Source organism: Aristolochia californica, unplaced genomic scaffold (assembly GCF_029961685.1).
Source record: "Aristolochia californica isolate CCGP_79_NKW_82.1479 unplaced genomic scaffold, dmAriCali1.0.hap1 SCAF_3, whole genome shotgun sequence".
NCBI classification, from domain to species: domain Eukaryota; kingdom Viridiplantae; phylum Streptophyta; class Magnoliopsida; order Piperales; family Aristolochiaceae; genus Aristolochia; species Aristolochia californica.
In genome coordinates this window covers 38,939,187-38,955,974 of record NW_027181992.1, presented here as the reverse complement: position 1 = coordinate 38,955,974, position 16,788 = coordinate 38,939,187, and the positions used below count along the sequence as shown (strand labels likewise).

The 16,788-nt window shown below is 37.8% G+C and overlaps 1 protein-coding gene across 1 annotated transcript; it reads left to right on the top strand.

Annotated features, from left to right (window-relative positions):
* Positions 1–4,660: 4,660 nt before the first annotated feature.
* LOC137958914 (probable GTP diphosphokinase RSH2, chloroplastic) lies at positions 4,661–10,196 on the top strand. The gene is made up of 6 exons (XM_068806122.1): positions 4,661–5,865; positions 5,952–6,137; positions 8,201–8,661; positions 9,014–9,172; positions 9,260–9,611; positions 9,697–10,196. Exons 1-6 carry the CDS (start codon positions 5,134–5,136, stop codon positions 9,982–9,984), a joined length of 2,178 nt encoding a protein of 725 aa, XP_068662223.1. The 5' UTR covers positions 4,661–5,133; the 3' UTR covers positions 9,985–10,196.
* Positions 10,197–16,788: the final 6,592 nt, after the last annotated feature.

Below are 16,788 nucleotides of genomic sequence, written 5' to 3'. Positions count from 1 at the left end.
AAACGAGTATGCTTCATGGACAAAGTCTAATGATATGATCCTCTTTTGGATTCTCAATTCACTCACACCAAATATTACATACATCGTTATTTTTTTTACCACCCCCTAGGAGGTAATGGAAAACCTTCGGGATCATTATTTTCTCAAAGTAATGCACCTCGTATTTTTCAGATTGAGAGGGACATTGCTTGTCTTGCTCGAGATCAGATAATTGTTGTGTTTTATTACACAAAGCTTAAAAGATTATGGGATGAAGTAGGATCCTATAATGACACAGTTTACTCTTGTGGGACAAACTATAAGAGACACAGACTGATGCAATTTCTCATGGGCCTCAATGAGTCCTACAATGCAATCTAAGGGAAAATTCTATTGATGAGTCCACTTCCTGATGTTGCCAAAGCTTACTCTTTGATTGTATAAGAAGAGAAGTAGAGAAACCTTGGGACTGTACATGAGATGACAGAGAACTCAGCCATGGTCATTCAATGGACTGAACCAGTAGTTTTGATTATTCAAAGTGGACAAGGTTCCTCTTCTACTCCTAATAAAAAACCTTTGCACTGGTCTTATTGTGATCATGACCATCATGTCCGAGAAACATGTTGGAAGCTAAATGGGTACCACCAGACCACCCTAAACATGCTTAAAAAAAGGCATATTCAATGAAGTACTCCATTCAAATGCAATAATAGTCATCAATCTTTCATCAACAATGTCAAGGAGGGTCCAATATTGCAGGAAGTACCATCAGTGATGAATGGTCTCTCTATTATGCAAGGAAAAGAGAAGACACAATCTGCCAATCCTAAAACTAATGTTGTTGCCGCTTCCTCAGGTTTGTTACTAACATCATTGCGACTCCATCGATTGATTATTGACAGTGGAGGAATAGACCACATTTCTTCGTCTCCAACTTTGCTCATCAACAGCACCAAGAACACTCGTTTGCCACCAGTTGTTATTCAAAGTGGAGATCAAGCTCCAATTACTTCCATCGGGAATTTACCTTTGTCTTCCGTTGTTACTTTAAAAAATGTGCTTGGTGTGCCATCCTTTAAGGTGGATTTAATATTGGTGATTCAAGTTACCAGAGATCTCAATTGTTTAGTAATTGGTGTATTTTGCAAGATTTAATGTCGAACACGACGATGGGTTTGGGTGAACAACAAGATGGACTTTATCATTTGGTTGTGTTAGGATCAAAGAAGCCATCACCTCCACCTCCATCTATAGCAACCACTTCCTGTCATTCACCCGGTCATCAGTAGGGGTGACATCAAATTGAGTCGAGCTTGAACCTGCCTATGTTCAAGCCGAACTTGATTTAAATATTTTGAACTCGAGCTCGAGCCGAGCCTAGCCTCGAGCATAAAATTGTAATCAAGCTCAAGCCTAAAATTTTTAACAAAGTTTGAGCTCCAACTTGAACCGAGTTCGAGCTTCAACCTACATATAATACTCTGCATAAAAGTTTTTAAATGTATGATAAAGTTCGAACTCGAGACATGTAAGTTTTTGAAACATTTTAAATGAATGTTGAAGTTTGAGCTCAGCTCAAACTCGGTAAAAATTATTGGACTCGAACTTGATAACTGGCTAGGCTCGACTCAAGTTCAAGTTCAAAATATTTAAATCAAGTTTAGCTCGAACATGGATAGGTTCGAACTCGCTGGACTCGATTCAAAGCTACCTTTTGTTTTTTTTTTTACAACAGAGAACGTTGGGAAGATGACGACGCTGGGGCGTTACGTTGTAGTTTTTCATGGACGCATTAGCTCTGGACTGATGTGAACTCTGTCAGTGACAAAACAAAAACTGTGTTCAGTGCGTGTGAAATATTGTAAGTGGTTGCAAGATTAGTGTTGCCGCATATTTGTGTAGAAGAGTGTAGACGAAGGAGGAAGAGTGTAGACGACGGAGGAAGAAGGAGAAACGTAAGAAACTCTCTGGATGTGGCAAGGGTGGTCCCCTGTCTAAGGTTACAAATGAAAACACTGATAGAAAAATTGCCTTTGCAGCGCATGCATTAATCTGTTCTGTCGTGGATGCACGGGGCGGCCGCGTGGAGAAAGCTCTGTGCAAAACGGCGACTACTGCCTTCCTCGCTTCGCCACGCGTCATTGAAGAAGGGCGCCGAATTTGTGACACGTTTTTAGAATCGGCGGGAAAGCGGCGACAAATCCGTCCTTATCGGCTGCCGACGCCGGTGGGTGGCATTGAATCGAGACGGCTCGAGTTCGGTTCGATTTAGTATATCCGAATCTCCAGCCGAGATGGCTCATTAAATCCTTTAAATTAATTAACTGAGTTTGACCGAATCAAAGTTCAATTCGAAAACTTGTAAACCAACTCATTAATTTAATGAGCAGTGCGGAATCGGGATCAGGGAGCGGGACTAGAGCATCGAGCCGAGTGGGATAGAGAGTAAAAGCGAGGGGGGGAAAATTTTTCCTCCTCTCGTCACTGTCGAGCCCCTCCGGCTACTGCTGTGGCCGCCTCCTCACCGGCCACTTTCTGCCTTTCCATCGTCGCCAATTTTGTTTATGGTTGTCATTCGATTTCTTTCCCCTCGTTTGCCTTCGTCTTTACTTTTGTTGCCGCCAACGAAATTTTTCCTCAGCGTCGTTCCTCATCTCGGCGGAAAACCAGAACTAGCAGAATACCCCCTCCCTTGCGTGCGAAGATGATTTTACATTTGCGAGATCATAAAGTGAAAAAAAAAATCTTAAACTCCTATTCCTCATGGCTCTTGAAGAAATTAAAAATATATTTTAGTATAAATAAGTTTCTAGGGACTATTAGCATCTCATGTTTTTTGTAAATATTTTTTTAATTAAAAATTATTAATATAATTTTCTAAGTAAGATTTTCTTTCCAAGATGGGCTAGAAAATTGTATAGAAATTTTTTGAATAAGTATTTGACAGTTGATGTTGTAATACTTTTAGCATGAGACAATTTTCATAGTAATTTTGTGTTTGACATTTTATTTGATTAAAAAATTATCGATAAGTATAGATATTAGATTGATTATTAATTTTTATTTATTTCCCTAGAAGAGGTAATAAGAGGTCCATTTAACTTTCCTAAGAAAATTTTAAAATATTTCTTGTAATTTTCCAATAAGTCACTAATAGTAATAGGATTTTATTTAAAATTTTTTTTGGAAATATGTATCATAGGAAAAATATTTCTAATTTTTCCTAAAATATAAATTTTCAACTAGGGGCACTAAGGAGGCCATTGTAAATTTATGACTAGATTCAAAAATTACAAATAAACTAGATAACATTTGGAGTAAAAAAATTAATATTGGTGCGTTCTAATCCATTATTGAAATTCAATCCTGAACCCCCTATCATTCTTTTTTAAAAATGTATGCATAATTTTATATATAATTTATTTGACATATATTTTATATAGAGTATTAAATGTAGGTTAATTTCTAACTCAAACTCAGGTAAAATTATTAGGCTTGAATTCGATTACAATTTTAGGTTCGAGGCTAGGGTCAGTCGATCTCGAGTCTAAATATTTAAATCAAGCTCGACTTGAACAAAGTTCGGACTCAATTGGATTCAATACTACCCTTATGCCCAATTTTAAGTAGAGGTCATTCCCAAATTTAAGTAAAATATATGTATAATTTTATATATAATTTATTTGATATATATATTTTTAAAAAGTTTTAAATATATGTTGGAGTACGAACTCGAGACTTATATTTTTTGAAAAGTTTTAAATAAATATTAAAACTCGAGCTCGACTCAAACTCGGTTAAAATTATTAGGCTCAAGATTGAATTTAAAATATTTAAATCAAACTCGACTCAAATATGAACATGTTAGTATTGTAACTCGGCTCGATGCCACCCGAGAGGCGGGAGTGTACTCGTGTCGCCCCGAGTGCCCATTCCTCAGTTTCGGGCCTCCTCTTGGTCTAGAGAAAGCAAATAATACGTCAGACCATTAACGAGCACTTTGTGCGCACTGCGCCCTTCTAAATCTTTCCACATGATTATTATGTGAAATATTAATCATTCGGTTTTATTTGCAGCAAAATGATCTTATCTTGTTTTGCGGATAAGACATTCACAATCATCATCGTCCCTTCCTTGCACTCTTTGCGGACCCGTTCCTCACTTGGAAGGCACGCCACTGATCTCAATCAAAGAAAATAATTAATAAAAAGCCAGCGTTTACGTGCATGGAAAAAATCTCTGCATCTTACGACCGTGACACTCGCAGATTCAGGTGTGACCACTATTGTGAGAAGCACCTACTGCTCCCTTTGAAATTTGTTTACTATGTATGCCCTCCCTAGGTTTAAAGGTACTCAAGAGCATTGTTCCCTCAAGGTTGAAACGGGGAAGGCTGTTATTCCAAAACCAAAATCATCATTAGAGCTATATTCATTTCTTTAATTTGAGGCGCTTCTCAAATTAGCAATTTCTCATAGTATTGTCTCTAGAGACAACTGTTCCGTGTAAACCTTTGCGATACAGAATGAGGGATGGTGATGTAATTCGAAAAGATTCTAAGGAGAGTAAGGTAATTATATGATTACTTCACAATGCCGCTAAGCAATTAGTTGTCGCGCTTCCGAATCTTCCCGTCAAAGTCACTTCCTTCAGAATCTTCCCATCAAAGCGACTTCCTTCAGTTCGATTCTTTCACATTCCTTCATAGTTCCAAGTTGCAAATTTTCTCTTTCCTCCTCCCACACTGAAAGCGATATCTAGGGTTTCGATTGTCATCACGGTTCGGGGATTTCTCCTCAATCTTCCTTCTCCTCTCTGTCCACGCTTTTGAATCCTGACTTGTTTTTTTTTTTTGAGTCGCCGTCTCTCATTATTTCGTCCTACTCCCCCTAATTTGGCACTTTGTACAGTTTCGAATTCCTTAAAGTTAGCTTCTTCCCCTGTCAGTTCTTGTAAAGGATTCGATTCACGTCTTGCGAACGGAAGAAGAACGACCAATTAGGGCGTTTCGCGGATGTAATTCGTCCCACCGTTTCTGGCAATCGATTAAATATACTCTGATCTGTCGTGTCGTAAAATCCCTCACTCTTTTTGCCCTAGGCTTTGAATTTAAGGGAGAAGAAGGAAAATAGCTAATCTTTCTGCGCGCCCATGGCAGTTCCCACGATCGCGCTTTATGCAAGCCCTCCTGGCAGTGTCTGCTCGACGCCCTATCCCTACCAAATCAATTCCCATACTTCGTCCGATTATGATATCAGTTCTCGTCCGTCTTCATCTGCTTCTACTCAAAAGCCCATTGTCGGAGGCCTTTCTTGCCTTTTCTCTTCCCCCTCTGTACGGCACGCGTCTTCTTCTTCCACCTTTGCTGGAGATGACCTCGGTTCTCTCTGGCACGATAGAAGCGAGGATTTCAGTAGTTCTTTCTCTTACTCACCATATTCGTCCTTGACTTCGTCCTTAAAATGTAGAGATCAGAGCCCTGTCTCGGTCTTCCAAGGTCCTGTTTCGTGCAGCGCGGCCAGTTCATCTAGAAGCCCGCCCACGAGGAGCTTGCGAGACCGGAATGGGGACATTAATCTCCAGGCGTCGTTCAGGGCGAATCGTGATGGGTTGTTTAATGGATTTGTTCGGAATGCTTTGGGGCCTTGTCTCGATTACGACTCCTCTAGTTTCCCAATACCCGGTGGAACAGTGCGGGACGATGAAGAGTCATCCGTTTCTCTTGTTGACGGATTCACATTCACGATGGAAGGCACTTTCTCGGAGAGCTGTGGGCCCTATGCTAAGGAGTTGCTCGTAGGAGCCCAGGCGAGGCACAAGATTTTCTATGATGAATTTGTTGTCAAGGCATTTTATGAAGCAGAGAAGGCGCACAGGGGACAGGTAATATTTCGGCTGGAACTTGTTATAAGCTTCTACTGTAACTTTTGGCGTATTGTGGGTCTTATTGATCTTTTTCTTGGTTTTAGATGCGGACCAGTGGGGATCCCTACTTGCAACATTGTGTGGAAACGGCGGTTTTGCTTGCAACAATTGGAGCTAATTCCACTGTTGTTGCAGCTGGTCTTCTTCACGATACACTAGATGATTCTTTTATGAACTATGATTACATTTTCCGGACCTTTGGAGTTGGGGTCGCTGATTTGGTTGAAGGGGTATGTGCTCTGTACTATTATACTTCTGTCTTTGGTGCGCCTTGTACTTTTTCGGGTCGTGTCTTGTGTGCAATGTCTCTGACCTGTCTATCCAATGCCTCGAACCTGTGAATGGGTTCTTGATCATCTATTATTTCTGTGTCTTGTTGATCTCAGCGATGAACTAGCTGACATTGGTCTTGAAAGGCATTTCTTTCTTATGAACTGCAAGATTGAGATAGCGAGCATTTGATGTTCGTATACCCAAACTCATTTCTTTACCATATGTGTCTGGGTGGCCAAAAGTGCAATCAATTTTTTCTTGAAAGATTAATGAAAAATGGAAGAATTTTTACTTCCTAACACTGTCCTCTAAACGGTCTTCCATCTTCAATGTCAATCGTTAGACTTATGTGCAGGATGTAGTCATTAAAAAGTTATCCAGCAAAGAGGCCTTGCAAACTTTGTTTTGACCAATTATTTACAAAAGGTGGAACTAGCCTTGCGACCCTTTTTCCTCAAAACTCTATCTTGGTCCGTGTTATTCTGCATGTCTATAAAGCAACTATTTAGAAGGGAAAGAAAAAGTTAAGCACTAAAAACAGAAAAAATATTGATGAAACAATCTCGACTTGAAATATTGCATTGCAAGATGTCCTTTTTTGGATGTTTTAATTTTTTTCCTCTGAAATTGTTCTCTATGAAAATTCTGCTGAATGCATTATTAAGTTGATGAAACAAGCTGACTCTTAGTGCCTACTTTTTGATGTGATATATCTTGTTGTTATTGATTTTGAGATCATGGTGCCACTGTTGGTTAATGAATCTAGTTTATTCACCCTAATGAGGAACTCATTTCACACAGGCACACTAAAACATAATGTCTATATGGCGCTTAATTTTTCAGAATTTAAATATAAGTTTATGAGTGTTCTTTCGCTACCAAAGGTTTTCTGTTACAGTAAGTCTACTTGATTTAACTGATCTTGTTTAAGAAAACTATTACAAGCCTCTTGGAGAAAGTTCCTATCTTTTCTTTAAAAGAATAAGGAAAAGTTCAAAGATAGAGGTTAAGAGGGCTTGAATAAGAGAAAAGGGAAGAGGAGGCAAAGTAGAGGGGGAAAGGGAGGTAGAGAGTGAGCTAGTAGGAAGAGTGGAGAAAAGAGGGGAGAGAGAGGAGAAATGCGTAATTAAAATAAGATAAAAGCATTAGGTAGTTGGCGTTTTTGCCCTAGCCCCTTCTATTTACAGCTTTTCAAATACATTCAAAATAAGAAATTCCTAGTTTAACTGTGACTCGAATAACACCTTGACTAGGATCTGACTCTTGCACTTTTCTAATTTTAGAAATTATATCAAATAGCAAACTACATCAAAATAGAAAACTAGGACTCTTAAAAGGTAACTAACTTTACCCTAAACTTGATTTTCTAAGTTAGGATTCTTCTTTGACTGATTTTTTGACATTTTAAATAAGACAATGACCAAAACATCTTTGGATGCTGCTCCTCCCTTGAGTTTTCAATTTGATTCTCCTACCTTTCCAAAATTGACCCTTTGGGTTCTCCCCTTACATGTCTTTGCATGTTTACAAATTAACCCTTGTGCCCTTCTACTCTTATTACAAAATTGGATTCTTAGAAAATTGGGTTGCTTCAGTAGGTTTATAGGTGAGAAAGTAACTCTCAGCTTGAATAAGAGCCTAGATGGGGTTAGGCAAGGGTTGCGAGTTCAGACACACAGGTGGTCATGATTCCTTGTGTGGCCAATCAAGCTAGTCATGATCTTATATTATCTTCTTTAGCATTATTGACGATATAGTGTGTGCCTTAATGTAGTTCTAGTTTGACAATGAAAGGACTGTTTGGTACTGATGACATGTAGTTTTAAATCTGAGTTGTATAACCAGTTGGTTAATTTTATTCGTTTGTTCACAATAGAATAGACACAAGACTTTGTTTTATTTCTTTCCTTCCTATTCATTGAGTATTCCTTTTCTTCAAGGGCCTTACTATCAATGTCTGTCTTCATTCCACTGATTTTACTTGAATGGGTTTCTTATTTCATAATTTTCATACACACAGGTTTCTAAGTTAAGCCAGTTGAGCAAACTTGCTCGTGAGAATAATACTGCAAGTAAGACTGTGGAAGCAGATAGATTACATACAATGTTTCTTGCCATGGCAGATGCCCGAGCTGTTCTAGTGAAACTTGCTGACAGACTTCATAATATGATGACACTGGAGGCTCTTCCCATGATCAAGCAGCAAAGGTTTGCAAAAGAAACCTTGGAGATATTTGCTCCTCTGGCTAATCGGTTGGGGATCTCAAGTTGGAAAGAACAACTTGAAAATCTCTGCTTTAAGCACCTTAATCCAGAGCAGCACAAAGAGCTCTCTTCCAAGCTAATCAAGTCGTTTGATGAGGAGATGATTACCTCGGCCATTGAAAAACTTGAAAAGGCTCTCACAGAAGGGGCAGTGTCTTATCATGTCCTCTGTGGGAGACACAAGAGCTTGTACAGCATTTACAGCAAAATGATGAAGTATGCTTTCTACCTATCCTATAGATTTTAGTTCTGATTGGGACTATTATTATCTGTATGTAATATCTGCAAGTCTTTCATGGTTGACTTTCGGAAGCTAATCAGTTATCTACTAGACTGTAATACAAAAGCCTCCTTCTCCTTTTAAAATTGTTAATTCTAAATATTGATAGCTCCTACAGAAAATTATCTGTTTGCAGGATATGTCTTTGACAGCTGCCTGGGAAATTGTGTTTGTGTTTTGGCTCCTGTTTCTTCCTTTTTTATTTGAGTTGTGAAATATTGATTTATTGTAATGTACCTCTAATTGGAAAAGTCATGGAGATAATGATGTATTAGCATATTCATGCAGGAAAAAGTTAACCATGGATGAAATTCATGATATACATGGCCTCAGATTGATAGTTGAAAATGACAAAGACTGTTACACTGCTCTCAACATTGTTCATCAGTTGTGGGCTGAAGTTACTGGAAAGCTAAAGGATTACATTAGTCATCCCAAATTCAACGGGTTTGTACTTGGTAATGCCTATCGATTACATGATGATGTGATGAGTTTACATTTCTTTCTCATTTATAAAATTGGTATTGTTCTCAGGTATCAGTCACTGCATACTGTTGTGACAAGTGAAGATATGGTCCCTTTGGAAGTTCAGATTCGAACCATGGAGATGCATCTGCAAGCGGAATTTGGATTTGCTGCTCATTGGAGATACAAGGAAGGTGATTGTAAGCACTCCTCCTTCGTGCTACACATGGTGGAATGGGCACGCTGGGTTGTAACCTGGCAGTGTGAGGCGATGAGTTTAGATCAGACATCTTCTCTCGGCACAAATTCGATTAGGCCTGCTTGCCCATTTCCTTCTCACGCCCATGGTTGCCCTTATTCCTACACTCCTCACTGCGACCATGAGGGACCTGTTTTTGTCATCGTTATAGAAAATGAAAAGGTTTGTTTTAAGTGATACCAAATTGAACCTATTGCTCGTCAAACCTTGAAGAAATTCTGAATGATATTCTTCGTGTTGGCTGCAGATGTCTGTCCAGGAGTTTCCAGCAAACTCAACGGTGATGGAACTTGTGGAGAGACTTGGGCGTGGGAGCTCGAGGTGGGCGACTTACAGGTTTCCTGTGAAGGAAGAGTTGAGGCCTAGACTGAACCATGAGGCGGTTAGTGATCCCATGAGGAAACTGAAGATGGGAGATGTGGTGGAGCTGACGCCGACCATTCCAGACAAGTCTCTGACCGAGTATAGAGAGGAAATTCAGCGTATGTATGACCGAGATTTGACGGTCATGACCCGGACAAGCTGGAGAAGCTGACACTTACACCATCATTCATTCAAACCATGATCAATATCCCCACGTGCTTACTTTGTTTTCTTGTTCATATTAACATTTTGTACATAAGATATATGCCGAAGATAGCCTGAGAAAAGTCTCCTGTCTCAAAAAAGCAATTCCATTTCCTATTCCTCTTCGTCGTTTGGAATGTCTTGCTGAAAAATAAGCAAATCAGTGATCTAACTGCATATTTTGATAAGATCAACGATATAAATTAGGTATCAAACATTAAGAGTTGGTCTATGTGCTTCCCCTTGATAGGAAATTAAGAGGTCCAATGGTCAAATGCTTCCCCTTTTTTCTAGAACATATTATCTAATTAATTTTCTCTTTTAAAAAATTAATTTTAAAAAAATATACTAGTTATTGTTGAGTGAGAAAAAGTTTTATATTGGTAAGTATTAAAAAATGATATTGAGTTATAAGATTGACCAGTTATTTTGGGATCGAATAAATCTTAATCTAATAGTCGTATTGGAAATATGGGTTAAGGTTTAATTTACTTTGTATTTTGTTTTACTTTATATTTTGTTTGGACTTTGTGTATCATAATGCTTTGTTGGGTGGGAGTTTTGAGTGTTGCATCTCTTTTGGGAGTTTGTCTATGTCTTAGGCACATTGTGTCTCAGCCTGAAGGTGAGGGAGAAGAAAAATCCTATATGGATAAATACTAAGAAATGATATTAGGTATCATGTTGAGTAATAAACCTCCTAAGTGATTAATCATTTTGGGAAGAAAGCACGTTCTATACTAAAAACTGAGAAATATGAAACAAATGGACGAGAACAAAGTTCTAAGAAAGAGTGAGAAGGCCCAAAACATGAAGCCACTCTCATTACAGATAAAATTTCCCTAGTATTATGCACTCATATCACATATCTATTTAAAATTACAAGTATGCTTTTCAACACTAAATATAACTCACGACAACATACTCCATCAAGTTGGGCAACAAAGATAAAAAAAAACCCAACTTGTTATAGAAGTAAACGAAATCACCTTATTCAAATATTTCATAAAAATATCACCAAGTTGCTTAAGAGGACTTCAAATATGGGATAGAGATCTTTCCACTCAATATTGCGTCTCCAATAAAATGACAATCAACATCAATGTTTTTGTTCTTTTATAAAAATAGGATTGTTGGTAAAAAAAATTACAACCTGATTATCACAACCAACCATCAAAGGAACTATAATTGAGAAACCAAACTCTTCCATTAGCAACTTTATTCATATAAACTTACATGTTGTGTGAGCCATTGCCTTGTACTGCACTTCTGCACTAGAACTTGCTACAACGATCTGCATCTTACTACATGTGATCGGATTTCGTCCAACAAAAATGCAAAAAACACTTAAGATCCCATTAAGATAATTTGATGTTAATAAATACTTAAGTTACTAATGATGCATTAAGTGTACTTTATAGCATAAAATACCTCAAAGGATATTTTCAGTCATCTATTCAACTGGTAGAAGACCATCCGAATGATCCATACAAAAAGGGAGCAAGTAGCTCATGTCAGAAAGTACATTGTTAGAATGACCCAAGCACAATTTTTTTACCGTGTAGGAGAGAGAAAACTCTCGGTAAAGCTTCCATCAACAGTAACGTCAGAAAGGCTAAAAAGGACCTTCACACGACAAGCGAGTCTATCCATCTTGGATTAAAGCCATCCATCCGATTGATTGGAGAGAAATCTCTATAGAAGATTGTTTGCCTAGACTTTCAAATGACTAGACTAAAAGAGCCTGAAGAGAGAAAAAGAAAAAGAAAGCCATGTAAAGAAGGTTTTTTGGCTGAATGTAGATTGTTTGAACAAAGATGAGAGAGAAAACCCTTGAGTTGGTTATCCACATGAGTGGCTAGACCAAAGAAGTCAAACATGTTCAAAAGAGAAGAAAGAAGCATCCATTGACGACCGTTGACTGGTCCATAGTCGTCTAAACAATGTTTTCTAGAAAACCTACAAAATATATATTGGAGACTTCAATTCAACTAAGATAAGTCTCTGTTAGAAGATAAGATAAAGCTCAAATGACCAAGGAAGGCCCACAAGATGGGCCCAAGCCTATAAGAAGTAGGACCCACAATGATTACCAAGAGTTGACATCCTTATTACATTAGTTGGAAGATCAAGAAGGACTCACAAAAGTATTTTTATCTTAGGGTCACGACCAAGAAGAGCTTTAGTTTAAGTTACATTTGTCTTTTATCAATATTGAGTTACCTAATTATGTTAGGACTTACCTTAAGTGTTAGAGTTTGGGCGTAATTGAGACAAAGGTAGTTTTATTGTAATTAGACTCTACTACCTTCCTCTATTATAAATAGAGGTTCATGTACTCTGATTACAACAAGTTATTGGTGTCAATGAAGTATTTTACTTTTCCATAAATTCAATAGTCTCCAAATTCTATAAGTAACCTATTTATGTGGTTAGCAGTTCATCACAAAAATATTAAGTACTTTCATGATTTTAGTTGATATCTCTCCAAGTTTCACAAACAAACAAAAGGTCTCTTTCCAAGCTCAATGGTTTGAATTTAGAATGTTTAGAACTTGTCCTCCACTCCTAAGAGTTCCACAACAACCTCTCAAAGTATAGACACACTCTAAAATCAATTGGTAGATTGCATTCGGGCTTTCAAAAAGGGCAAACACCCATTGATGTAAGTACTTCTTATGCTTTTAATTCAAGTAACTTAGCTTAATCATGCATAAAATCAATTCAATATAAATAGAAATATGCACATACCACATTGACAAAAATATTTTTTGGTATTGATGTTTCCCAAATGGTAGTCACCGCCCACGAACCCTTGCTTGAAAAAATTCCACTATTACATTTTAACAGCTGGAAAATTACAAAGAAATTCTGGTTCTCTTTGGCCACGTGTAGCTCAATACATGATTTTTACACAAGCCAATCTACCCAAGAGATTGGTGTTAGATTCTAGCTCTAGCTAGGCTCTTTCTATCTAGAATAACAGGTTCTACATGAAGTTTTCACAATTTCATAAAAATAAAGGGAAAAATTACACCCTTACTTGGAGATATGTTTCTCCTTGAGATATTCAAGCTAATAGATCAAAGAGCTTGTACTATGATGTATGCAAGGATGATTAAAAGAGATTAAAGGTTTTTCAAATGTGTGACTCTCTCTCTTTCTCTCTAAAGTACTTTTGGTAGGAATTTTCAAGATAAAAATTAGACAGTTGATTGATCGATCAATTGATCATAATGACTACATTTCTGTTAGACAATGACTTATTGATCTATGGACAAATTAGTCAATATGTTACTGTTGGTCTAGAAAAGTTAAACAATACAAGTATGATCGATCAATTAATTTTCCTTTCATTGATCATGCTTGAAGTCCCTTATTGGCATGGTTCTGATTGATCGACCAATTTGGAGGGATGATTGATCATTCCATGTAAATTCTACTTGCCTGGGCATCTATGATGTGTTAAAAGATGGGCCCAAGCTCACATGAGTATGGAGAAGGCCTACACATCCAAGAGGGGTGGCATGATTGTAAATAAGGTGGCATCCCTTAAGGATGGCACAAAGGTGTAATTAGTCAAGGTGAACAAGTCTACTTATGTCTTTTCTCAGGAACAACTTCTAGCCCTAAGGATATTGTAAGCATTGTCAATTCCTCTAAAAAACTATAAATAGAGGCCCTTGGCTTGAGGTAGAGCATCAAGCTCTCTCCTCTTCTCACAATTCATGGAAGACTCTCTCCCTTAGCCTAAAAACTTTCTTTCTCTTTTTCCCTTCTCTCTTCTCTACCCGAGTTCTCTCTTTGATATTCTCTTTTCCTCTCTTCTCTCTTTCTTCTCTTCTCCCTCTCTTATTCTACTCAAGGTTCTATGCATGGGGTCCTAAATTCAATATGGTATCAAAGCAATGAATTTAAGATCCCCATGTTAAGAAGATGTTCTAAGAAGATTACGATCTAAGCTACTCATAAAATGCTCTTTATGAAGCAAGATTGAAGCTTGATGAGATAAGTGTTTCATTCTTGTTATTGTCATTCATTCATGGCTTCATGCTCTCAGTTTTTCATCTCTAGAATATGATTCTGAGATAATTCTCATTATTATATGAAAGTTTTGAGATTTATGTATCTCGGATTGGAAGAAGCTTGCCAAAGACTATTTTTTTCAGTCGGTTTATGTTGAGTTTTATCTCATGAAAGGTTAGTGTTTCGTGAGTACAAGATTTTATGATGAAGAGACATGTTCTTGAACCTATTATGAGTGTTTTTGATCCATTGGATTTCAAAAATCTTATCACTTGGCTACTATGCTAAGTTTTTTCATTAACCGAGTTGTTTGAAGAGTTGGAACTCCACTCGGCTTAATCCTTTTTTATTGAAAGTTGTTTTTGAGGTCTCAGAATTCCTATGAGCATTACAGAGATATGCTCATGCATGCATAATCTCTCATGCCAAGGTTCATCAGTTTCTTGATTTAAAAAAAGAAATGTGAAGCTGAGAGAAGAAGGTTGGTTTAACACAACCACTTGTGAAAGATTTTTTTAAGAGAGGCCACACCTTTTGTTTGATTCAAAGCCACGAGTTGGATTCTTGTTCTTGCATCAATCTCCTCATGAAATCAAGGTTGGAAGATTGTTTTTACAAAAAAGAAAGCAAGAAAAAGATTTAAGGAAGTCTTCTTTTTGGAGAAGCCAAGGTGATTATTTGAAGAAAGTTTCGATTTTTTTGAGATCTTACAACACCTCAATGTCTTCTGGATTAGGTCTGATTTGTTTAATTTTCAAACAATCGTATCTTTCCTAACTCATGAAGGATTGAATCTAGACTGGTTGGATTCTATGCTGGCATCAAAATATTTTGTGGAAAGATCTTACTTGGCATGCAAGCTTTCCTTGATTGATTTGATGATTCTTGATTGAATTTTCTTCTCTAAAAGGAAGACAAGATATTTGATTAAATAAATTTGTGGCCAGCAATACCTCTTACCTAAGAGGGTCCCTTACTTTCTTAAAAGACTAGTTAAGCTCGGTTTCTCTTTCCCTTTACCCGAGCTAGTCCATCTTGACATTGGCTTCACTTGGTTCTTCAAACCTCTTACTTTGGCTACCTCATTTTTTTGAGTTAACTATTGCCCTTGAATTGTCTCTAATGGCTGAAGTAAGAATGATATTCTCAAGATTACCACCGTACCCTTGTGAGGGATATCCAATTATTTGAGCTGGTCCAAATCGGTTTGATGGTTGCTTAGTACAAAGGACCTACTAGGTCACCTAACCAAGCTTGGGACACCCATTGACGAGGATGATATTGCTTACACTAAGTGGTTAAAAAATGACAGTTTGGTTATTAGTTGGCGCATCAACAACATAAAAGTGCTCGTCTCCAACAATTTTGTCCATCTAAACACAACTAAGAAAATATGGGAAACATGTGCTAAGTTGTACTCTAACTTCGACAACTGACACATGCCATATGATATTCTCCAAAGTATGATTAATGCTAAACATGGAGAAAATATACATGAGTACTTGGCCATATTCAGAGGTCTTCTTCAAGAATGGAAGCTAGCTCAGCCTAACTCCACTGATGTCTCTATCCAAGACAAATAAAAGGAAGCCTTAACAACCACTATCTGTTTAGCGAATATTAAACCGTATCTCGAGGTTGGTAAAACTCAACTCCTCAACTCCTCTGCTATTCCCATCTTTGATGATGTTTGTACAACATTATTCTGCATTCCAGACTCTTCTTCCTCCTCTCCCACTGAAGTATCATTAGCTATGTACTCTAGTAATAGGAGAACATCAACCGATCGCGGATGAGGCTGTGGTAGAAATTATAGAGGAGACAGAGGAAGAGGTGGAAGGATTGGTCCCTCCAGAACAAACGACAAGGAATGTACCTACTATGGGAGAAATGACCACACAAATGTTCAGTGCTAGAAAATCCATGGCAAGACATAATGGGCCACGACTAATCAAGCTTGAGTTAGTGGTACAAATGAGGACCAGTTTACCCAACCGATAGAAAAAAAAGACCCTTACTGATGATGAAAATGATTTATTCCAGAAAATAAGAACTCTGATGGTCTCTCCTCCAAGTTCCTCCTCCACTGTTGCTGCCACCACCACTTCAGGTATCTCTGCCACTACCTCCTCTTCATCCTGGGTAATTGACTCAATGGCCTCCGAGTATCTCATAGGTAACTAAGGACTACTCCATTCTATCTCTCCTTGTCTTCTTGACAAATTTGTTACCATAGCTGATGGATCCCAAACCAAAGTTCTCTGGAAAGGATCTTCCTCTGTTACGTCATCAATTCCGCTCACATATATCCTTTTTATTCCTACATTTTCCTTGAACCTTTTAACTGTTAGTCAGTTTGCTAAATGTTTCAATTGTTCCATCACATTATTTCCCACTTCCTGTGTGTTTTAGGATCTTACAATGAAGCAGGTGATTGATGGAGGCCGTGAACAAGGGGGGCTCTACTACTTAGACATACCTCAAATAAATGTTGTCTCAACCAAGCACACCGAGGCGAGTCTATGGCACAATTGGACGGGACATCCATCTGCACAATATCTTCATCTTCTCATTCCTACATTCAAAACTATGTCCAATTAAAATTGTGAAGTGTGTCAACTAATCAAACAGCAAAGGACCACATAGTCTCCTCAGTGTTAAATTGGGTCCAAGGCCCTATCCCAAAATGACTAGCCAACTTAGGAAACCTCTTTAATAACTAATAAACTCAAGATCTTTGTACTCA